At 41.3% G+C, this 25,205-nt stretch overlaps 1 protein-coding gene across 2 annotated transcripts in view; it reads left to right on the top strand.

The window, feature by feature from the left end:
- Positions 1 to 4,533: 4,533 nt before the first annotated feature.
- fkbp1b (FKBP prolyl isomerase 1B) overlaps positions 4,534 to 25,205 on the top strand; it is a 31,431-nt gene continuing 10,759 nt past the window's right edge. For both annotated transcript variants that reach the window (XM_070885059.1, XM_070885058.1), the window contains exons 1-2: positions 4,534 to 4,712; positions 5,365 to 5,412. In XM_070885059.1, coding sequence (XP_070741160.1) covers positions 4,676 to 4,712; positions 5,365 to 5,412 — 85 coding nt within the window. In that variant the 5' untranslated portion in view covers positions 4,534 to 4,675. The remainder of the gene's footprint in view (positions 4,713 to 5,364; positions 5,413 to 25,205) is intronic.

Genomic DNA, 25,205 nt, shown 5'->3' with positions numbered 1-25,205 from the left:
CAGTGCCCTATACCGCAGCCAAACTTTTGCTTTACACCACTACGACCTGTCGCGATCGGGCAAGCGCATATCACCCAGGTTAGGCGCCGGAAGTCCGAAGTTATCGAGGTAACTGATCAGCTCCACGATCACTTGCAGGATTATGACGAGCCAGAGCAGGTCCCTATCCCACATCTGACCGAAGTATTACGAGAGTTGAGGCTCAGAGTGGGTCAATCTGTAAAACTATATCACCAACTGCAAACTAAAATCAAAGTACTGGAAGAAGATACCGAGGTAGACTTACAAAGTCAGAGTTGGTGGAGAAAGGTCTGGGACTGGGGAATAAATGTGAACATCCACCCATGGATTGGAATAATTTCACATATACTGGTCGGGATACAATTGATCTTAGCAATAACATGGGGCGTAATGGCCTGCCAGGCATGCAGACACCACGCACAACGAAGACGGACAAATCACCGTTCCCCGGATACTAAACAAGCCTGTTTTATAAGGGGGCAGGAGGATTTGGCCTTTGTCAATTCGATTTAAGCAACCGGGACTCCTATTATTCCTGAAACCGCGTGACTGGCCAGCACGTTGAGGCAGGGAGTACCGGGCCGTGCACAAAATCTAATAAAGGTCGAATGGTCGGTTAAAAGGGGACTAGGACTAGTCCCTTTACCGAAAGGGGGAGTTGTTGTAGGAGGTAGGCACCTTTAGATTATACCAGAATACTAGGCATTAGGCACCTGCTAGATATATCAAAACTCACATAAGCTTAAAATGGACACACACATAAAATGGCTGCCCAGGCATGATGGGAAATCAGGTAGTCAAGCTGTGAACTGTTGAACGTTCAATGACCAAGCAATAACCCTGTGAGGCCCACTGTAGGAATGCCTGGGATGCGGGAAGACAGAGATAAGAAGGAAACCATCTCCTGTGAACAAGGTCATAAACCAATTAATTCCCCAGGAAGAAAGATAAGAGGGAAACCATCTCCTGTAAACAAGGTTATAAACCAATTATTTCTCCCAGATGAAAGAATTAGGGAGAGAACCTATAAAGTCATCGATCAGCCCAAGCTGACAATAACCGAACATATGGTTCCCTGGATACTAGGGGAATTCTATTGGGTTAAAATAACCTATATGTAATCTATAATCATTGTGATTGGCTTGTGTCCAGCCGTGATGGGCTGTGTAGCTGTAGTAAACTGTTTTGTAACTGTTGTGAAACATATAAAGGTGCATGTAATCCTTTGTTCTGTGGAGAGAAACCTGGATACGGTCCTGAGTTTTCCCTCCCCGCTGAGCGTAATAAAAGCTGCATCAGCATTGGAACCGACTCTGAGTGTTGAGTGATTCTTCTAAGAAAACACTAACGCTAACATCTCCTTTTCCTAATCTGCTGCCATTCAAATAATATTCTGCCTTCGTGTTTTTCCCACCAAAATGGATAACCTCACATTTATTCACATTATACTGCATCTGTCATGCATTTGCCCACTCACCTAACCTGTCCAAGTCACCCTGCAGCCTCTTAGCGTTCTCCTCACAGCTCACACCGCCACCCAGCTTAATGTCATCCGCAAACTTGGAGATATTACACTCAATTTCTTTATCTAAATCATTAATGTATATTGTAAATAGCTGGGGTCCCAGCACTGAGTCCTGCGGCACCCCACTAGTCACTGCCTGCCATTCTGAAAAGGACCAGTTTATCCCGACTCTCTGCTTCCTGTCTGCCAACCAGTTCTCTATCCACGTCAGTACATTACCCCCAATACCATGTGCTTTAATTTTGCACACCAATCTCTTGTGTGGGACCTTGTCAAAAGCCTTTTGAAAGTCCAAATACACCACATCCACTGGTTCTCCCTTGTCCACTCTACTAGTTACATCCTCAAAAAATTTCAGAAGATTTATCAAGCATCATTTTCCCTTCATAAATCCATGCTGACTTGGACCGATCCTGTCACTGCTTTCCAAATGCGCTGCTATTTCATCTTTAATAATTGATTCCAACATTTTCCTCACGACTGATATCAGGCTAACCGGTCTATAATTACCTATTTTCTCTCTCCCTCCTTTTTTAAAAAGTGGGGTTACATTAGCTACCCTCCAGTCCATAGGAACTGATCCAGAGTCAATAGAATGTTGGCAAATGATCACCAATGCATCCACTATTTCTAGGGCCACTTCCTTAAGTACTCTGGGATGTAGACCATCAGGCCCCGGGGATTTATTGGCTTTCAATCCCATCAATTTCCCTAACACAATTTCACGCCTAATAAGGGTTTCCTTCAGTTCCTCCTTCTCACTAGACTCTCGGTCCCCTAGTAATTCTGGAAGGTTATTTGTGTCTTCCTTCGTGAAGACAGAACCAAAGTATTTGTTCAACTGGTCTGCCATTTCTTTGTTCCCCATTATAAATTCACCTGAATCTGACTGCAAGGGACCTATGTTTATCTTCACTAATCTTTTTCTCTTCACATATCTATAGAAACTTTTGCAGTCAGTTTTTATGTTCCCAGCACGCTTCCTCTCATACTCTATTTTCCCTCGCCTAATTAGACCCTCTGCTGAATTCTAAATTTCTCCCAGTCCTCAGGTTTGCTGCTTTTTCTGGCCAATTTATATGCCTCTTCCTTGGATCTAACACTATCCTTAATTTCCCTTGTTAGCCACGGTTGAGCCACCTTCCCCATTTTATTTTTATTCCAGACAGGGATGTACAATTGTTGAAGTTCATCCATGTGATCTTTAAATGTTTGCCATTGCCTATCCACCGTCAACCCTTTAAGTATCATTCGCCAGTCTATTCTAGCCAATTCACTTCTCATATCTTCGAAGTTATCTTTCCTTAAGTTCAGGACCCTAGTCTCTGAATTAAATGTGTCACTCTCCATCTTAATAAAGAATTCTACCATATTATGGTCACTCTTCCCCAGGGGACCTCGCACAACAAGATTGCTAATTAGTCCTTTCTCGTTACACATCACCCAGTCTAGGATGTCCAGCCCTGTAGTTAGTGCCTCAACATTTTGGTCTAGAAAATCATCCCTAATACACTTCAAGAAATCCTCCTCCATTGCATTGCTACCAGTTTGGTTCGCCCAATCTATATGTAGATTAAAGTCACCCATGATAACTGCTGTAGCTTTATTGCACGCATCCCTAATTTCTTGGTTGATGCTGTCCCCAACCTCACTACTACTGTTTGGTGGTCTGTACACAACTCCCACTTGCGTTTTCTGATCTTTGGTATTCCGCAGCTCCACCCATACAGATTCCACATCATCCAAGCTAATGTCCTTCCTTACTATTGTGTTAATTTCCTCTTTAACCCGCAATGCCACCCCACCTCCTTTTCCTTTCTGTCTATCCTTCCTGAATGTTGAATACTCCTGAATGTTGAGTTCCCAGCCTTGGTCACCCTGGAGCCATGTCTCCGTGATGCCAATTATATCATATTCGTTAATTTTTGGCTGTGCAGTTAATTCATCCACCTTATTACGAATACTCCGCGCATTGAGGCACAGAGCCTTCAGGCTTGTCTTTTTAACACACTTTGTCTCTTTAGAATTTTGCTGTAATGTGGCCCTTTTTGATTGTTGCCGTGGGTTTCTCTGCCCTCCACTTTTACTTTTCTTCTTTGTATCTTTTGCTTCTGTCCCCATTCTACTTCCCTCTGTTTCCCTGCATACGTTCCCATCCCCCTGCCATATTAGTTTAACCCCTCCCCAACAGCACTAGCAAACACTCCCCCTAGGACATTGGTTCTGTTCCTGCCCAGGTGCAGATCGTCCAGTTTGTACTGGTCCCACCTCCCCCAGAACCGGTTCCAATGTCCCAGAAATTTGAATTTGTGTAATACCATGGGTTGTCCCCGAGTAATTAGTTGGGTACAGAACTGGATTGAAGCAATGATGAAACACAGCAATAGAAGTTCTGTGCTTTTTTGTAATGCGTAAATAAAGGTGGCACTGGGAAGAAAAGCTAATAAGTATATTGTGAATAGCAGATTCTCATTACAGATGTGATTGGAATTATTTGCTTGCTAACAGAGATCCAAAATGTACCTCTACGATAACTGGAACGACCAATATCTCACGGATTGCGGGGCGATGGATGTAGCACTAGGATAACTGAATTATTTGTTATATATACATATATGTTTGTGTATATATATATATGTGTGTGCGTGTATATATACACTGCATTCTGTTCTGTCACGTACGGTATTTAGTACCCTCTGCAAAGGTCTTAGCCTGGCAATGTTCCATAAGTTTTAAATAGGCCCCCCCTCTCTTTCTCTTTATTAATGAAGTGGCAGACTGCAACTACAACCGAAACTCAGCTCCGAGCACCGCTGCAGCGGGCGGCTAGGGTGGGGCCGGGAGCGAGACAGACAGACAGACAGTGTCCGCTTGCTCGCTGCTGATTGGCCCACAGGCGCCCCGACCCTCCAATGGCGCCTGGCGAGGGCGCGCGCTCCGGGTGATTGACAGCTGGCGGCGACGTCACGCGTTCATTGACGGGCTCGGGCCACGCTGGGCGTGCGGGGAGAGGAGACGCTGCTGCAGCCTGCACTGGAGACTGGGGGGCAGTTTCTTTGACGAAAGATACATTTATATATATATATATATATTTATATATTTTTTTAAATTGCTATTGTTTTTAAAAGAATGGGTGTCGAAATCGAGACGATATCTCCAGGAGACGGTAATTCTTCTTCTTCCCAAGGGATATTTTATTGTGTTTAACTGGCTTTGCAGGGCAGCAGCCTTGTCTTTCAGCAGTCTAGACAAATTTGGTAGCAATGCAGTGTCTGTGGATTTTTAAATGGCATTTGCTGACAGCTGCGTAAAGGCCAGTACTGTACTGTAAAGGCGAGATAACCGGCGGACTGCGGGATTTCCCTCTACTTAGATTTTCATTCGGAGTATTTCTTCTGTTCCTATCCGTGGTAAAGGGAAATGATTAGGCGTGTTCCTGTGAATACTGATTCTACAAAACGTGTGCTTGAAAAGGGATTTAAACCTTGGTTCAAGCAGCAGAAATTAAATCCTTGAAAGGCCTAAAAACTAACCACTCATTGTGAAACAGTCATAAAATGCAAAACCGTATATCTAATGTAAAAACGGCTTCTACATTTTAGCAACTAATTTGGCACCCCATTCTGAAAGTTAACGTGGATTTATTTGTGCTATCCTCTAAAGCCATTGTAAAAAAAATTAAATTGGAATATCGTACAGTTGCACTGGTACACCTGCACTTAATCTAGTTGTGCAATCTAGTACAAAGAATTGTGGCACTCCTTACTCATCATAAACACTAAATATAAAATACACTAATTTCATGTCTTTTTTTTTAGGTAGGACATTTCCAAAAAGGGGACAGACATGTGTTGTTCACTATATAGGTAATGTATGATTCATAGTATACATTTCAGTTTGATATGAAAAGAATGTCACCAGTGGGAGGGAATGGGCATTGCAGCTTTCTGAAGGTAGTATCTCTGATGGTGTTTTTGGAGCTCCCTCCTATTTCAGTATAGAATGATCGGACTCTGTCTTATATTTGCAGTCTCTCCCACACACACAGTTTTCTTGATTTTGACCATGTTACATGGCAAAGTGCTGAAAAGCAGCCAGGCACTTTCCCTCTGGGAGGAAGGGAAAATTGTAGGAAGAGTTGCTCTCAGCTGCTCTTGTGTACGTCTTGGTTGCTGATTTCAGAATGGCTGGCAGATTCCCAGCAGAAGTTCACTCATCCAACCAGAGATAGTGAATGGTATGAGGTGATGCAACAAAGGAGAAATGCCTTGAGAAAGAGAGTCTTGTAAATGTATACAGGCATCAGGTACATTACTTCGCAAACTATTGATGCCACAGGTATTGATTGCACTTTTCCAAATAACTGTGAAAGTGTGTATAATTCAACTCTCAATTATTTTTTGTGTCTCAATTAATGTGATGCTCTGTGTCTGAGGGTAAAATAAGGCTGCCAATCTGTGTGACTTTCAAAGAAATATATAATCTGAGTACCAACTGCTGCAGTGCTGCTTCCTGTATGTGTAAAATAATTTGCTTTGTAATTGATAGCTAAAATATCTAAATGGATTAGTTGATTAAAACAAATAAATGTACAAAATGTAAAATTCAAATAATTTCTTATTAATCCACCATACAGTAATTAAGCACTGAAACATTTAGAACATAATTGCAGTACTTTCACAATGGGGCATATGGCTTATGTAACTATTGTACAATTGTTTGATGCACCTGCAGGGTGTGTTGGACTTCTTGCACCTATATTTCGTGGTGTAATACAAAGTTCTTCAACATCAGCTTAGATATGTTGACAAATGGGATCTTTCCAGATGTTTTTAGCATTCTGCTTTTCAGATCTAAGGTATTATTAACCTTGGAAGTGCTTCTTCTTTTGTTTTGGAAAGGTGGTCTTATCAGGTAAGCTACTGCTTTGTTATAAGCTGTAAAACTGATGATTACTGTCTTGCCTGGCTCACTTCTCTTTCTTTACTCTATTTTGCCACTTGATCTTAATTCTTGGAGGACCTTTTCCCTGCCCTTTGTAATAAATAGAATTGAAAAATAGATGATAAATAAAAGGACAATATAACTCTAGACCTTCTGTACTGTCTGAAGTATTTCCCAACATCTCATTTTGTATACAAATCTCAAATCTGGTTAGCTCCAAGATATGACTTACCTGGAGATGGGTGATTTGAACCGTCAATCCTCTGAGGTAGACTTGGTAATCGCTTACTTGAGCCAGGCAGGTCTATCGCATGGCTCATTAATGAGACCTGGATGGGAAAATCTGTTACTAATTGTTGGCATTCTTCCTATTGAATTTATATAATGCTGCAAGCTAACACTCGATCGGTCCAAGTAGGTTAGAAACCTAGAAATTTACAGCGCCGTGTGCGTGTCGGCCGACAAAGAGCTACACGACCCTCTGTCAGCAGCCCTAAAGGTAACATATAAACCTATGAATAATGAACGATGGCGGAAAGGCAAAGAGTATCCAGCCCAACCAGTCCGCTCCATACAACTGCAACACCCCCTGCACTGCAACATTCTACACTCCACCCCAACTGGAGCTATGTGATCTCCTGGTAGAGGCTAAAAAACAGATAAAAACCCAGGCCAATTGGGGGTGGTAAATCTGGGAATATTCCTTTCCAACCCATCGAGGTGATTGAAACTCGTCCAGGAGATCACACTGACAGTTATCGATTCCCTCCGGTACTTACCATCGTATCTGCGCCAGCCAATGAGGTTATCCAGTCTAATCCCATTTACCAGCTCTAGGTCTGTAACCCTGCAGGTTATGGCACTTCAAGTGCCCATCCAAGCACCTTTTAAATGTGGTGAGGGTTTCTGCCTCCACCACCCTTCCAGGCAGTGAGTTCCAGACCCCCACAACCCTCTGCGTGAAGAAGCCTCCCCTTAAATCCCCTCTAAACCTTCCACCAACCGCCTTAAAACTATGCCCCCTTGTAATTGACCCCTCAACCAAGGGAAATAGCCCTTGCTATCCACTATATCCAGGCCCCTCAATTTTATACACCTCCAGTGAGGTCTCCTCTCAGCCTCCTCTGTTCCAATGAGAACAAACCCAGCCTATCTAATCTGTCCCCATAGCCAAGATTCTCCATTCCAGGCAGTATCCTAGTAAATTTCCTCTGCACCCTCTCTAGTGCAATCACGTACTTCCTATAATACGGCGACCAGAACTGCATGCAGTACTCCAGCTGTGGCCTAACCAGAGTATTATACAATTTAAGCATAACCTCCCTATTATTGTATTCTATGCCTCGGCTAATAAAGGCAAGCATATTCTGTATGCCGCCTTAATCACCTTATCCACCTGGCTTGCTGCTTTCAGGGATGCGTAACTGACCTGACAGGGGAGTAGCCACCATGACCTCCGGGTGGTTCTCCCTGGATCAGGAAGGTATATGCTTGTTTTTTTGGAAACAGGAGGTGGGTGGGGTGGCTTGACCCATCCACCTCCACGGAGGTGTGTGGGGGACCTGACCCATCCACCTCCATGGCACGAACCTGGTATTGCAGTACTTCCAGGAACGGTGCAGTGGCTCTAGGCCTTTTGGCTAAGAGCATTGGCGCAGAGTGATCCTTGGCGTGTGCAAGGTGACCTCTGGCGTTTGTGATTTGACAAAGATTTGGAACGATTGGCTACGAATTTCTGTGGACAAGCACTCCAAGGTCCCTTTTTTTCATCTACACCTTTAAATGGCCTATCATTTTAATGTGTATACCCTTATTAGCCCTCCCCGAGTGCATAACCTCACACTTCTCCAAATTAAATTCCATTTGCTGCTGTTCTGCCCACCTGACCAGTAGATTGATATCTTCCTGCAGTCCATGACTTTCCTCTTCATTATAAACCACACAGTCAATTTTAGTGTCATCTGCAAACTTCTTAATCATACTCCCTATATTCAAATCTAGATAATTGTTGTATACCACAAAAAGCAAGGGACCCAGTACTGAACCCTGCAGAACCCCACTGGAAATATCCCACCAGTCACAAAATCATCCATCAACCATTACCGTTTGCTTGCTATCTCTAAGGCAATTTTGGATCCAACTTGCCACCTTGCCCTGGATCCCATGGGCTTTAACCTTCGTGACCAGTCTACCATGTGGGACCTTATCTAAAGCTTTGCTAAAGTCCATATATGCTACATCGTATGCACTACCCTCTGGGTAAATGCATTTTTGGAGTATCTTAGCCCTAACTCTTGCTAACCTGGATTTAAAATCTCTCACACGAGAGAAATGGTCAGTTAATTTGTTTTTAGTGATGTTGATTGAGGGAGCAAAGTTGCTCAGTCATCACAGAGCTCCCTGCTCTGCTTTGAACACTGCCACGGTATCTTTTATGTCTACCCAAATAGACAGACTGGGCCTCGGTTAACATCTCACCCAAATAGACTGACTGGGCCTCGGTTAACATCTCACCCAAAAGACAACACCTCTGGTATTGCAACATTACCTCAGTATTGCAATGAAATTGTGTGCTGAAGTCCTTTCACTGAGGCAAGATTATAACTGATCTAAGCTAACATTTGAGTAAATTGGTCAGATTTCACATTTTTTGCTTTTGTTGCTTTTCTCTTTTGTAGTGATGTAATTCTTGTCCTAGACAAGAAGTAGTTGTTCTGAATTCTTATCTGATATAATCTTTGCTGCCATGCGTGTGAGCATTTAGTGAGAGCAGGATCAGACTAGGCTCTAATGTCCCTTGGGATTGAATAACTTTGACATTCACTGTCATGTCTCACTTGTGAGTAATGGCCACTTGAGTGAGGTAACGGAGAGTCTGGCACCTGTAGAAGCTACCTCTGCAAGGAATCAGTGTGTTTGTGGATGGGGGAGGAAGAAAGGAAAAACAGACTGGGAAAACCAATCTTTTTGATCTCTTTGCCAATGTTGCCTATGCTTTATAACTCAAAGTAATTATTTTTGTTATGTACGCCACACTTCCTTATATCTGTAAAGTTTCTGATGCATACATGTTTCAATTCTCTTCTGTATTATTAAACCATTTCATCTGCTGTTGCATTCTGAAGCTCTACGCAATGGTTCCAGATGCCATTGTCAACCAATTCCTCCGAAACTTCATATTCCCTGGCTATCTTAATGGTTCAGTGGAAAAATGCTGTGGTGATGAGCTGTACAGATCAAGAAGGTTCCCATATTTTAATCCTGGGCTCTGATGAGGTAGTGGATCTTGTCCAGAAAGGAAGTGGAAGCACTATAGCTGCAGAAGCACTACAGCTGCTTTTAATTGATTTGGAGCATTATCCATTACTGACAGTTTCCCTGCAATCGACTGCGCTCCTCAAAGTAAACTGACAGAACTCTGCTGAGCAATGGTAGCAAAGACCCACTTTTTCTTCGACTTCCATATTTTTTGTCGCATCAACAATCTCCTCCTCTGCCCGCCTGCCAGCTAAATGCACTGAGTCAATGCAGTATGATATCTTACTTGTGTTATGATACAAAATAACTTCATAATATGGCCATCTTGACACATGGTACGGGCACAGCATTAATTTTCAGGCCTCCTGAATCCAATTTTTGCTCGTAGCCCCACCAGATTCAATTCTAAAACATGTTGTATTGTACTATGCCATTGGAGAATTCAGAAACCAGAAACCTAGTCTTTTGTCATGCGCAAGACTGGACCTGCTTTGTAAATCAGTGTGCACCTGGCTTACAGAGGCATATGTCAGCGTGCAGTACATAGAGAATTCTTTGGCATTGCTCTCTGAAAATCAGGCTTTTAACAAAAGACTTTTAGCCTCAGTGGCCTGGGCTAGGGAGAGGAACATTCAACTAGGGCTTCATTCTTTTTGTCTGTTTATTGACATCTGCTTAAAAAGTGTCTGTGGGCACTATGCGAGGGTAGGATAAAGCTCAGCTGTGGATTTTCTCCATAGTTGAACAGCATATCTAGAATTACACGTGTGGAATGGCCATTTTGGTGAGCTTGTGAAGGGCTGTTGTGATGGTGGAATTGTATCCAATCGTGTGTCACTAGCTTCGGGAAGTGGGAAAAAACAAACCAGATCGACCAAAAATCTTCACTTGAAAATTGTGCTTTAATATTGCCCATTTTGTTTACCTTGAAGCACTTGACTCTGGGTTGAGGTGGCTTAAATATCTTGGTGTAAGTTTAACACCTGTTCATGGACCAGTCCAACAGTAACAATGTATGATTAATTGTGTTCATCCTTTGTCATGGCCTAATGTTAATCAAGAGGATAGACAATGACCTGCTCTCAGACTTTTTCCAATGCTATCCCTGAGCTAATTGCTATGAAGGTTCCAAGTCTTGTCCCTAAGGGAATTGCCTGAGCTGCATTCTGCATCACTGCCAAAGGTGGGTTCAAAATTTAGAAATTGCCATGTTTTGAATTAGGATTTTTGAAAGTTATCTTCGGCCAAAAAGTAGTCCAAAATGTCCTGAATTAAAAATTATTTTAATTATTCTGCCTTTTCTATATTTTTCAATACTTATTTTTGTCCCATTTATTTTATTATTATTCCTATGTTTACCTTGTTTTTCATGAGTTCCTTTTATGCTAAGTCCATGGTGTTTTATTTAATTTTCTTTTCATTTCTTTTCTACATTCGCCTACTTCCCTTTTTATAAGAACATAAGAAATAGGAGCTGGAGTATGCTATTTGGCCCCTCGAGCCTGCTCTGCCGTTCAATAAGATCATGGCTGATCTGATCATGGACTCAGCTCCACTTCCCTGCCCACTCCCCATAATCCTTTACTCCTTTATCGCTCAAAAATCTGTTTCTCTCCACCTTAAATATAATCACTGACCCAGCCTCCACAGTTCTCTGGGGCAGAGAATTCCATAGATTTACAACCCTTTGAAAGAAGAAATTTCTTCTCATCTCAGTTTTAAATGGGCGGCCCCTTATTCTAAGACTGTATCTCCTAGTTTTAGTTTCCCCTATGAGTGGAAATATCCTCTCTGCATCCACCTTGTCAAGCCCCCTCATTATCTTTTTTGTTTCAATAAGATCACCTCTCATTCTTCTGAACTCCAATGTGTAGAGGCCCAACCTACTCAACCTATCCTCATAAGTCAACCCCCTCATCTCCGGAATCAACCTAGTGAACCTTCTCTGAACAGTTTCCAATGCAAGTATATCCTTCCTTTAAATACAAAGACCAAAACTGTATGCAGTACTCCAGGTGTGGCCTTGCCAATACCCTGTACAGTTGTAGCAGGATGTCTCTGCTTTTATACTCTATCCTCCTTGCAATAAAGGCCAACGTTCCATTTGCCTTCCTGATTACTTGCTGTACCTACATACTAACTTTGTGTGTTTCATGCACAAGGATCCCCAGGTCTCTCTGTACTGCAGCACTTTGCAATTTTTCTCCATTTAAATTATAATTTGCTTTTCTATTATTTCTGCCAAAGTGGATAACCTCACATTTTCCCACATTATACTCCATCTGCCAAATTTTTGCCCACTCACTTAGCGTGTCTATATCCCTTTGCAGATTTTTTGTGTCCTCCTCACAATTTGCTTTCCCACCTATCTTTGCATCATCAGCAAACATGGCTACATTACACTCTCCCTTCATCCAAATCATTAATATAGATTGTAAATAGTTGAGGACCCAGCACCGATCCCTGCTACACCCCACTAGTCACTGTTTGAACTGGAAAATGACCCATTTATCCCGATTTTCTGTTTTCTGTTAGCATGGATAGAGGATTGGCTAACTAATATATGTACTTCCTGCTATTTGTTTCATTTTTTGTTTTTAATTTAGGTGCTCTCATTTTTTCCTAAAGCTATGTCTCCTATCCGATGCCTAATGTTCTTTTTCTCTTGCATTTTTAATTTAATTTATTCACTGCGATGGCAGGGGATTATTGGGGTCAGACATTAATATTGAAAAATATGCACTGAAAAATCTCTTATGAATTCCAAGCTTTATGTAGTGCATATTTTAGAGCACTCTATATTCATATACTACTTCAGTTTTTTTTTCAAATAACATTAGATTGAATTTGAAGTAATGGCCAAAATTTTCCCAAGCACTAAAACTAGGTGCAGCAATGAGACCAAGTAGGATTGCACTCAAAATTCCCCTTTTTAAGGGGACATTTTCTCCTGCCCTGCCCCATCATTCCAGAAATCCTTCTGGGATAAGAAACTCATCATGTATTGAGTTTTATGGATAATCTGAATCTGCACTGTATAGCAGAGCATGCCAATACATGAGGCTCCAGTACTTATGATTTTAGGGTGTTCAGATTCAAATATCAATGACTTTGAATCAAATACAGGATATTTAGTAAATTATTAATGTTACAACCTTACACACTTAATCCTTCATGCTCACCCTCATTCAAGAGTCATATATAGTACTGTGGGCACACTGAAGTGAAGAAAGTAGCAGAAGCAATAACTCCATTCTTACACTCTTGCCCATATAAGGTAAAATACTGCAAAGTCTGTGGGAAACAATGTTACTCTGAGTTCCTTGCTTTGAACAAAAATGGATTTAACAGGAGGACTTGTCACTACTGGACTACTTATAAGATAGTGATTTCCGACTTCAATGTAATTTCAACTTGTAATACAGTTTCTATTGAAAATCTCCATAAAACTATTGTGCAAAGCAAGTATGCACATTTTTGTCATTATCACTGTTCACCGTGTTTTAATGTACTTTTGTCCAACTTTCTTTCCCACCTTGGAAGCACTGATTCTGGTGCCACAATTGCTGGTTGCAATCTAATGCCTCATCAAAATGGTTATTCCTCATGTGTGAACCTCAAAGCTTTTTGGTCGTGACTTTCAGCAGGATTGATTGGATAGAAATCAGGAATGGGAAATCTAATGATTCTCCCTCTCCCTAGGGGACTATTGTAGCATCCTAACTACTGTTCTGGTCAAGATCGCTAACTTATGATCAAACTTGGGACTTTCTATGCTATATGACTTCTTGCTACGTCAGACAGTGCCTTTACCCACTAGGCCATCAGGGAAGCTGCTTAATGTACATTTTAATATGCTTCTCTATTTAATGTAAATGTTTGTTGTCTTCCTTTTGTTGGATTCAAATGTTTGTTTTGCTCTCTGCCTGACCTAATCAGGAATAGTTCAGAGTAACCTTTCTCTGCTGTGATATTTTAATACTTTATCATGCTTTGTCATGCAGTATGCAATTCATAAAATATATTCACATATGCGCCTGACCTCTGTATAGAATCATAGAGTAGTACAGCATTTGTCTGTGATTGCAATCACGTACTGGATTTTCACCAAGCTTGATCATTGACTTTCTGTCATCAGATTCTGGCTTCCTTTTAAAACTGGGATGTTGGAAATTGTATATGTACCTGCACGTACTTTGCTCAAGACTCTCTGTGATCAGTAATGTTTCTAACCAATAAGTTAAACGTTATTCATCAGATTTGATCACTCACTTTCAGTTGTTATCCGATCTCCATAAATACTGATTGTTACTTATTAACATTATATTGGATAGTTAACATACTTAATCAGTGGTTTTGTTTTGTAAGACTTCAGTTGCCACCAAAAATGGCTATAATAGAAACTCTTGAATCAATTCCTTCATCTATAAGCAATAGAGACCCACCTCTAATTTCCAATAGCAGTTTTTCACAGTATTACATAAGCTGTTTCCTCCAAGATTGAGCTTTTATAAAAGTGGGTTGAATGGAAATCTGTTTGTAAATATCATCCTTTGAGAGTGTACTGGTTAATGTGTTTATAAAATATTGCCTTGTGCATAAAAAATTGTCCATATAAAATAAATGGTGAAAATCATGCACAAAGGACTTTGTTTAACCTGTTCTCATTAATCAGCTACCAGAATAACTAAATCCAACAAAGTCACCTCATTGGGTTAAAAATGAACCCATTATCAGATTTTGTGATTTCAACCATTCATCTTTAGTTGTCTTTTGAAAATGATGCATAAAGGGGAACTGCATGCTATTAACCCCAAGACTGTTAGCAGGTGGAAGGAAATGACTTTCATTGGGCCACCTGGGTTTGCATTTATTTTGCAGCTCACCAACTGTTTTACTACAAGACATGTAGATTGATTCTAAGCAAAATAAAACCAATTACTGTTATGACAGTTCCTTGGGAACATTCAAATAATTTATACTGTAAAGGTATGTTAATACTGCTGTACAATGTACAGTGAAGTTTCATCTGAGTTTTTCAATTCACAATATAAGGATTGTTCTTGGTACTTGCATGTATTTGGCAAGAATTAATATATACACATATATACATATACATAGTTATTGAATTGGGAAGACAGTAATTTATCTTTACTGAAAGTACAATTACCATTTATCTGTTTTGAATAATTAAGGATTAATTGTAGACATAAGACATTTGTGTGGATGTGGAATTTGAGATGTGTATTACAGTCACAGTATAATTTCTTTTTGGCTATATATGTTTCATTATTCCACTCCACTATTCTGTAAGGTAAACCAGTTTGCTTACAGAAGACTAAATTGGTCTCTGAGGTTTTCCTCAATGTGTAAACTAAATCTGTTAACTTTCATAAATTCCCTTGCTGTGTGATCCCTGAAAGTGATTTCTTACTGTTTGTTAAATACTGATGAGTAATGAATATAGAAGCAAAACAAATTTGTAAAATGTTAATGTCAATAAAGTATTGCATAGAAACATTTGGTACTTTCCACAAATTAGTCTTACAAACTAATCAAGTCTTAGAATCGAAGAAATTTACAGCACGAAGGAGGCCGTTCAGCCTATCATGTCCGTGGCGGCCGACAAAGAGCTATCGGCCTAGTCCCACTTTCCAGCTCTTGGTCCGTAGCCTTGTAGGTTATGGCACTTCAAATGCACATCCAAGTACTTTTTAAAAGTGGTGAGGGTTTCTGCCTCTATCACCCTTCAGGAAGTGAGTTCCATACCCCTACCACCCAATTTTTATATCATCTGTTAACTTCTTAATCATAGCCCTTGCATTCAAGTCTAAATCATTGATATATACCACAAAAAGCAAGGGACCTAGTACTGAGCCCTGAAAAACCCCACTGGAAACAGTCTTCTAGTCACAAAAACATCCATCAACCATTACCCTTTGCTTCCTGCCTCGTAGCCAATTTTGGATTCAACTTGCCACTTTGCCTTGGATCCCATGCGCTTTTACTTTCGTGACCAGTCTGCCATGTGGGACCTTATCAAAAGCTTTGCTAAAATCCATATACACTACATCAAACGCACTACCCTCAACCCTTGTTACATCCTCAAAAAATTCAATCACGTTAATCAGACATGACCTTCCCTTAACAAATCCATGCTAACTGTCCCCGATTAATCCATGTCTTTCTAAATGAAGATTTATCCTGTCCCTCAGAATTTTCTCCAATAATTTTCCCATCACCGAAGTTAGGCTGACTGGTCTATAATTACTTTGTCTATCCCATTCTCCCTTTTAAATCAAAGGTACAATGTTAGCAGTTCTCCAGTCCTCTGGCACCACACCTGTAGCCAGAGAGGATTGGAAAATGATTGTCAGAACCTCTTTTGTTTCCTCTTTTTTGTTTCTCTTAACTGCCTGGGATACATTTCATCTGGGCCTGGGGATTTATCCATTTTCAAAGCTGCTAAACCTCTTAATACTTCCTCTCTCTCTGTTTGTTTATTTCATCTAATATTTCACACACCTCCTCCCTGATTGCAATGTCTGCATCACCTCTCTCCTATGTGAAAACAGACGCAACGTTTTTATTAAGAACCATACCCACTTCTTCTGCCTCTATACAGATTACCTTTTAGGTCTCTAATGGGCCCTACTCTTTCTTTAGTTATCCTCTTGCTCCTAATGTATTTATAAAACTCTTTTGGTTTTCTTTGATTTTACTTGCCAAAATGTTTTCATGCTCTTTGTTTTCCTAATTTCCTTTTTAATTTCACCCCCACACTCTCTATACTCTAGGGTTTCTGCAGTATTGAGCTCTCAGTATCTGTCATAAGCTTCCCTTTTTTTCTTGGCAGACCCAACACCAATATTCAAATAGAGGTTCAGCTATCCAAAGTATTTCTTCCCCTCTGTGTAAGGCTGAGGGGGAGGGGGAGGGGGAGGGGGAGAATCAATTTATTAAATCATCGTTATAAACCAATAAGTTTATTTTAACAAAAACGACTTTACTCTTTAATGAGCATTTGGTTCAACAATTTATCTCTACATGTATACAGACATTTTAAAATCTTTCAACAATTAAAACTGAAGGAATGAGATGCCACGTATTAAGTTAATTTTCAATGCCTGTGAAGTTGACTGTCTGTAATTAACACTTGCCACGCCATTAAAAGGTTAATTAGACTGAAATGGACAAGACCTGACTTTCTGTGGCAAGTTTAGTTTATTTCTACCATGCAAATATAGCAACTTCCCGTCTTTCAAAACATTTCAGTGGTGAAGCAGATAGTGAGATGCCGTTTTCGCGAAGCTAACGGCAGAACGGTGCATCTCGGACAGCAACTTTTGGATTTCCACATTTAAGCGCGCATCTGCCCTCGGTTGAAGTTTCTGTAGCATTTGCGCATAAATAACAGCGAGTGCCATTAACCTCGCTGTTATTTTGACATATATAAATCGCCATTCATCTTTTCTGCAATATGTTGTACAAAGGTACTGACTGTCATACTTGTACACTTTAAGTAATGTCATGTAATCATGCTCCATGCCTCATCTGTGTTGTTCCTTGCAGCCCATTTCTGTTGAATGTTTAGCTTGACTGCAATAAGAATTGCACCAAGTTGTTTTATTTGTGAAATACTTTACTGCCCAAATCAAAGGCGGGCAGTTGAACTATGAAGAATCATGTTTATGAATCCAGTACTTGCACATTTAAATGAATGAAGCTTTAGTCTGTGATTCTTTGCTTCATACACCAGGTCCTTTTTTGAAGTTACAGTTGCTTTTCCCCTTTTGGGCAGCATAGCTGCATTTAGCTGATTGAGCAGCTTGGTTCACTTCTGCTGATCACAAAGAATAATACTTTACGAGTTGTGGATTTTGTGCATCATATGCTGACAATTCTGTTTCCGGTACGTATTCTCTAGCAGCCGACAAGGTTATACCTATCAGGAAAGGATGACCAGGCTGGGCCTCTATTCTCTTGAAGAAAAGAGGCCCAGCTTGAAGAAAATAGAAGGCTGAGAGGGTCACCCAATAGAGGTCTTTAAAATTATGAAGGGTTTTGATAGAGTAGACAGCTTCCACTTGTCGGGAAGAGCAAAACTAGAGGCCAGAGGCCATCAATACAAGATAATCTCCAAGAAATCAAACGGGGAATTCAAAAGAAACCTCTTTACCCAGAGAGTGGTGAGAACATTGAATTTGCTCCACAGGGAGTGGTTGAACCGAATAGATGCATTTAAGGGGAAACTAGATAAGTATATGAGGGAGAAGGAAATAGAGGGTTATGTTGAGAAAGTTAGATGAGGAAAGATGGTAGAAGGCTCGAGTGGAGCATTAACGCTGGCATGGATTGGTTGTGCCAAATGGCCTGTAAGTGCTGTGTATAAAAAAACATCAGTTACATTGTAATGTCAGTACAGGACTATGTCTATCATTGGAAGACGACGATTGCAATGTTTTAAGCAATCAGATTTAAAAATGTGAATGCAACAGAAAATTTGGCAAGATGCGCTACTGATTTGAGGGCTTGCTGAAACTGGTACATGGGAATTAGAAATAGCTCTATCAACCCACTTCCTTCCATTGAAGTTCTGTACGGGGAAAGGCTGCTGCATTTGTGGCTCCATTTCTGCATGACCATGGAGCTATCTTCAAGTTATGGTCTTCTCCTCGAGTCCTTTCATGCTCTGTGGGTTTCTGAGCTGATATTGATGATGCTCAGCAATCAAGATAGCCTTGACTTGAACTCGGCTAGTGGGCCACCTTACTTTAAAGATCCTGAAAAGATATTAATTGTCATGCATGTAGCAAAGCTGGTAAGATCTGGGTTTCCAGATGTTATGTGCAGCATTGTCTCTGCAGTCTGCTTTCCTCACTGGGCTCAAATTTCCCCAGGAGTTGTCCCGCTTTTTTTGGAGCAAGTAGCTTTTTTTTTGGAGTAACTTTATAATCGCAAATTTCCCCATTTAACTTGCTCCAGTGTAAGTCAGTTAGGTTTTTTTTAAGTTTCGTTTTTTTCTCCAAAAGGGGGCGTGGCCAGCCACTTACATCTGTTTTGGCCATAGAAGCAAATTTGGCCAGCTAAAGGTTACTCCAAACTAACAGGCCAGTGTATCTGGCCACTTTTGTAGGCACAGAAAAACTTTACCTACATTTAAGAAATCAGTGTAGGTAGCCAGAGATGGGGGGGGGGGGGGGGAAGGTGAGCTAGAGGATTCTAAAACACGAAACACCTTCACAGCATCAGCACAACATCATCACGACATCATCAAAAATATATGAAAGATAAATCAGGTACTGAAAATAGAGAAGTCAGTCCTGCCTTGCCGACAGCAGAACGCACTGGTTAGCCCTTCAACCATGACTAAGGGTGAGGGATTTTTTTTTTAAATAATTGTTCCTTAATGTTGTGTGGTGATAATGGAATATGATTCAGTTTTAATGAAAAAAATCTTTTATTCGAAAGTTTACAATGCACTTCCACAACAAGAACAACAACAGCAAATAAAGGTTGCACCCATCTCTCAAACCACATATTGGGAAATGTGCACTTCCTCATAGGGGCGTGGGGGTGGGGGGGCTGGGGGGTCTGCTTGGGTCTCGAGGCTGGTGTGGGGATTGCAGTGGGAGTGGCATTTGATTGTCAGGCCTGTGTGCTCTTATTGCAGCAGCTAGTTCCCTCATGGCCTCTGCCATCGTTTGCACTCCCTCTGACATGCCCGCCCTCAGTTCCCGTCTCAGTGCTGATATTTCTCCCGACAGTGTCGCAACCTCATCACGCACCCCACTGATGGTGGCCACGAGTGATCAGGTAATGGCATTGATCTCCTCACCCAATGACATAACCTGATGAAGGCTGCATCTCAGGAGAGACTGGTCGGCTTCTCCTTCCCCTCGCCGTGGGTCTGCCTAGTGGCACCCCTCCAGTGTGAGGCGCAGGCTGGGACGGTGGGGGACTGGGTGTTCCAACCTGCATTCCACTAACACCACTGGGACCCGCAACCTCGGAAGGTGTGAAACCAAGGAATGTCGTGGCTGAGCTTATGGAGGTGTCTGGCAAAGCGATGCCCTGTACCATGGACTGATCCATATCATGATCAGCATTCTCCCGTGAACACAGATCCATGGACCCCTCCTCCCCCCACTCACCTTGGTCTGGAGCGGACACATCTGGATCTTCTTGTTGATGTTCAGGATTATCATCATCATCTGCAAAATACAACAGATCAGTCAAATGGTTAGCAGGAAAGAAGGGAGCAGGATGGGTGGAATGAGTAGCCTCATGCGTAGCAGGCCAGTCAGCAGGTTGATTTGAAGGGCGACGATGCATTTTCATGATTGACCCTCACCCTCGCATGTGGGCCCAGCTTGTGCAGAGCTGATTCTTTTTCTGCAGGTGCGACTCAGCAAGACAGCGACTCTCTGTTCCAGTGGTGATAGTTGGTGCAGATTTGGCGGCCCTCCTCTTGTTCTAGTTCTCCCTTTTGTTGTGGGCCAATTTCTTCTGCAAAGATGAAAATATAATTTTTGCCACATGGTGAGCTTCTGATGGATGGGACATATACAGATGATCACAGTGACAATTGCAATTCCATTTAAAACTCAAGATAATACTTACACTCACTACTTGACCAATGTCCTGCCATTTCTTTTTACACTGGTTTCCAGTTCCTGCAGTATTCACCCCTGCGGAGAATTCTTCTGCAACTAGGTTCCAGCGTCTCCTCATTTCTTTGGGTGGAACTTTTGTGGGACTACTCTTACTGATATCCAGCTCCTGCCATCTGTCCTCAATGACAGTGACTAGTTTCTCCACTTCCTCATGCAAGAAGTTCTTCGTTCTTGTTGCACGCTCTTGCGTCATTGGTGTATCGGATTCACACTCTGGTAATGTTGAAAAAAACACAGTTCTCACCTTGCATGCACCTATGCAGCACTCCTTTCCACTCCCTCAGCCACCCAAAAATCAACATTAACACCTTGCTTTCCAATATAGCCCACTGCTGCTGATACACTGAGGACACTCTCCCTTTAAATGGCGATTGCCAAGGTTCCTGGCCCAGTGCGCATGCGTGCACACTTCAACGCTCATAGCGCATGCGCGCACGCACAAACAGACATGCGTCCCCTTGCCGGCACTCGAAGACACGCTGAGCCCAAGCCCCGCCCCCCCCCCGCCGGCTGCGCTGAACAAGCTCCGCCCCCCCGCAGGTTTTGCAGCCACGCCACGGGCCTACAGGGATCCAGGAACGGCCAAATTATCCCGGCAAGTTTTCTCCACCACGAAGTCGACGCACCACGTCTAACTACACCGCTCTAAGCGGCTGGCGAAATTTGGGCCCTATATCTTTATAATCTGTTCAAAAATTCTAGTGATTATACAGCTCATTAACCGTTTGAGAAGTATTAAAAATGAGCTTCAGTAGAGGTATTTGCTGATTGGTTGGGCAAGATTATCAAACTAGTGAGGCACGAATATGACTAGGAAACCCAGATGCATCTGCCAGCTTGATATACAGGTCCTGCTCAAACCAAAAGCATTGGACCTAAAAGATAGAAAATAATCGTCAATAGGTTAAATCAAATGTCGTAGGCACATTCAAAATGTAATACAAATTACAAATGTCTGATATAAGCATTCCATTTCTTGGCAAACAAAATATATCAATCATGGTAAAAATATCTTATTAAAATAACATTGCCTTTCTCTGGACAATAAATAAATATAAAATCAGTATAGTCTAAAGAGTGTAAAGGTACAGTGTGTTCTAATTAATTTGTTATCCTTCACACACATACCAGAGAAAAGCTAAAGCAGGAGAGAATCATAGGGACATTTCTTTTAAGTCACTTGCATGGCTTGATGGATGACATATGACCACCCTCTTCCATGTATTGTATAGAATTCCTGCCCTTTGGGCACTTAAAGCCCCTCAGTTATTTTCTCATTACCTCGGCTTCTACTCAACTTCACAGAAATATCTTTGTAGAGACAGACTAAAAGATTCTAAACATTTGTCAGTTGAATCCGCTAGACCCAACATACTTTTTAAACTAAAATTTTCTCTCCATAGCTGAGTTATTGGCATCTGTTAATTAGAACATAAAACTGCTTTTCTGGCTTGAGTATACAGAAACTTCAGGTGACTTACAACTGGATAAGTACCTGATTAGGAATTGGTTTGAAGTTACTAATTTTTTCCCCAATGATAATTGAGGATATGCTAGTAATCTTTTTTGCCTGCTTGGAATGTTTTGTGTAGGTTTTTGCACACTCTTTTTTGAATTAAAATGATTAACTGGGTTGTGGCACATGTGCAATATTACAAATTTAGTATTCTAAATAAGTCCATAGAACTTTGGGCACAAACAGTCATTTCTTGGTAAACTAAATATATTTATCAGGATTAAACTGTCTCATACAGTTAATCATTTAGTATCGGCCATTACCAAGTCTCTGGGCAAGTTCCTGAGTGGTTGGACAGAAATAAGCGGAACTTTAAATACAGAGTTCTGGATGCACACACAACTTCTGGAGGGTGATATTATCCCATGTTGGTGCTTAGCGCACATTAAATGTGTGTTAATGTAGTAATTTGGTGAGTTAATATTAACGGATATTTGCTTATGCTCCTAAAGTTCCTCTGGGGAGTAATCTGGTTTGATGTACCTTAGGCACAGGCCCACTATTAACTTTTTTTTTGACTTGTAGAGCACGAACAAAAAGTGAGCATGGAAATCTGCTCCTGCTTGCTTTCCAGCTCTCATCAGTTTAAAACACACCAGCTGTAAAGGTGATTAATGCTGAGGTAGGTGAGCGAGTCTGCACAGATGTAGTGTGGAGCCTCCGATATTGTGAGGAGAACCATGACTGTTTCAGTCCAATCAACAAGTCTCCCTATGCTAGGCATGTTGGGTGAGGAGAATATGAGCAGCCGCAGAGGAAGCTCCGGAACGTACAAGGCCATAGTAGGAGGACCACCAGGATCCACTACTACTCAAGGTAGCATGCTTACACTGCATCCAGCCCGCCGACAGTGCAGGCAGCACATCTAGACTGCATCTGGCAGAGCAACTGCTGCACTTTGTTTTAAGGTCGTGGTGAAAATAAAGCACAACATTATTTCCACAGGCAACAACAGGATGAGCTCGTTTATGGTTTTTTGCTGTTAACCAGTGTCAAAGATGTCCACGTGCTGTACAGTAGAAAAGAAAGACTTGCATTTATATAGCGCCTTTCATGACCTCCGGACGTCCCAAAGCGCTTTACAACCAATTAAGTATTTTTTGAAATGTGGTCACTGTTGTAATGTAGGAGATGCATAGCTACATTTAATTCATCCTGGTAAGGCAGGAACAGCAGAGGCAAATGTGTTTTTGTTTAAGATTTGGCATTTCCAGAGTATATAACAGAACCCATTCAAACTCGATGGTGTTTATCAAAAGAAAAGCACATCTCCCAATAAATGTTCACATAATCTGCGCTCACCATCACATCATTTGTGTGCCATGCACAATTTGCAGGGAATCCCCATGACGCCTATATCCCAAGAGAATCCTGGGTTCCTCACTTATTCCAGAGTGATGACATGTTGACTCGAGGAGATGTGGGTTATGTGGCTCATTGCACCGCGGAGAATGCCAAGTGAGTAGATGTAGAGCAGCCATCTTTTTTTTTTAAAAAGCAATCTTGATTCATCAGGCGAAAGCTCAGGGTTTTTTTTTGTTCTGAGTTTTGCATTTTGAAACTTTTTTAACCAACATTTATTTATTGCTGCTGTTTATCTGGAAGAGATTAGGTTATGAGAAAAGTGAATTATCCATATGTTAACAGTCTTTTTTGCTTCCAGCAGCCAATCAAATTCGAAAGATGTCTGTCCTTGTTATGGTTGCTGCTTCTTGCTATGTGCTGTTTATTGCATAATATACCAGAGGGTGGGGGAGAATTCCATTCTCCTGTCTTTTGGTGTTTGTTTCCCTTTATATCTGTATGACAGTTTAGGGAAAATGTTTAATGAAGGTTTGAGATTACATCAGTCAAGGAATTCAATCTGCCACTTTAGATAAAAGAATTAAGGAAATGGCCCTAATTGATTGGTTTGTGAACGGTGTGGAAAAGGAATAGTGAGATTTACTTTTGTGGTTTATTCCCTTTCTTCACTAAAGATACTTTACCTAACCAATGTTTAGATATTTATTTATTGTTGCACATAGCCATTTCATATCTTCAAAAACAAATGAGGGAAAAGATTACATAGAATAAGAATAGTAGAGATAACATTAAATGTTTATTTGACATCCTTCTGCAGCACACATTAGCAGTGTATACTAAACGTGCTTATACTTTACTGGATATTTTTTACAAATGTGTAATAGCAAATCACCAATACCCTTCATGCAGTTTACTGCAGAAATGTGGGAAGGTCAAATAACAGTGCTATCGAGAGGAAAAACCCTCGACTTTGAACACTATTGGAGATATTTTTAAATTCACTAATAGAAAAACAGTAACGTACCAAAATAAAGTTACTGACATTACGGCTACAGCTGAAATCATCATAATTTAAAAAAAAACTCTACTAATAATATCTATCATAAGTCTAACATTTAATGCGCCCTAAATCCTGTCACTATTTTGCCATGTTATTGTTGTAATGGTTCAGTTTCCTTTTTATTTTAATGGTGCTGATTCAATCCTATTATACTTGCCTGTCATTGGCTGGCGTGGATCATGGGATGTGCACCATGACACCCCAAGTCTTGGCCCCATTGTGGCTCCGAAAGCCTTGATGTGCCACCAGTTCATAGCTTTGCTCCTTCTATACATGGAATTTTGTGTTTTTTCCTATCTTGTTGACTTCTTTAAAAAATTAAACTATTTTTCAAGACCCATTGCCTGTTTTTTGATTTCTTCACCTTTTTTCCCAATTGTCTGTGGCTGTTCACTTTTCCTTGCAATTGTTAAAGCCCCCAGTCCCAGCTGTTCTCTTTCTCCCTCCCCCCCCCCCCCCCCGCCCCGGCCCTCCAAATATCTCTCTTAAACTCCCACTGTTTTGTTTTCTGGTTCAGCCTTTTTCCCAAGGGTCCTTTGCTGGCTTTTTAAGTTCAGAGTTCTATTTTCTTTTTTCAAATGGGGAAGGGGGCCAGGGGGAAAGTAGAGTCAGTATTGTAAACGTAGTTGGGGGAGTAAGCTGAAGACACTTTTATTAGGCCCCACCCCCTCAAACTATTGCAGCCTGCCTGCCCAATGCTAGCAGACGATATACCCCTACCAGTGCCTTCTGGAACCCTCTCCCTAGTCCTTGCAGATCCTGGCACCTCTCCATTCCTCTGTATCCCTGCCTTGGGATCCATAGCTCAGTAAGCATCCCTCTCCCACTGCAATGAAATTGAAATGGCCATTCCCAGATTCTGAGACATATATCCCACCACTAACAGATCAAAAATACTAC

This window comes from Pristiophorus japonicus, chromosome 7 (assembly GCF_044704955.1).
Source record: "Pristiophorus japonicus isolate sPriJap1 chromosome 7, sPriJap1.hap1, whole genome shotgun sequence".
NCBI classification, from domain to species: Eukaryota; Metazoa; Chordata; class Chondrichthyes; family Pristiophoridae; genus Pristiophorus; species Pristiophorus japonicus.
Note: the sequence above shows the minus strand (reverse complement) of the source record. Positions and strands in the feature narration are given on the sequence as shown.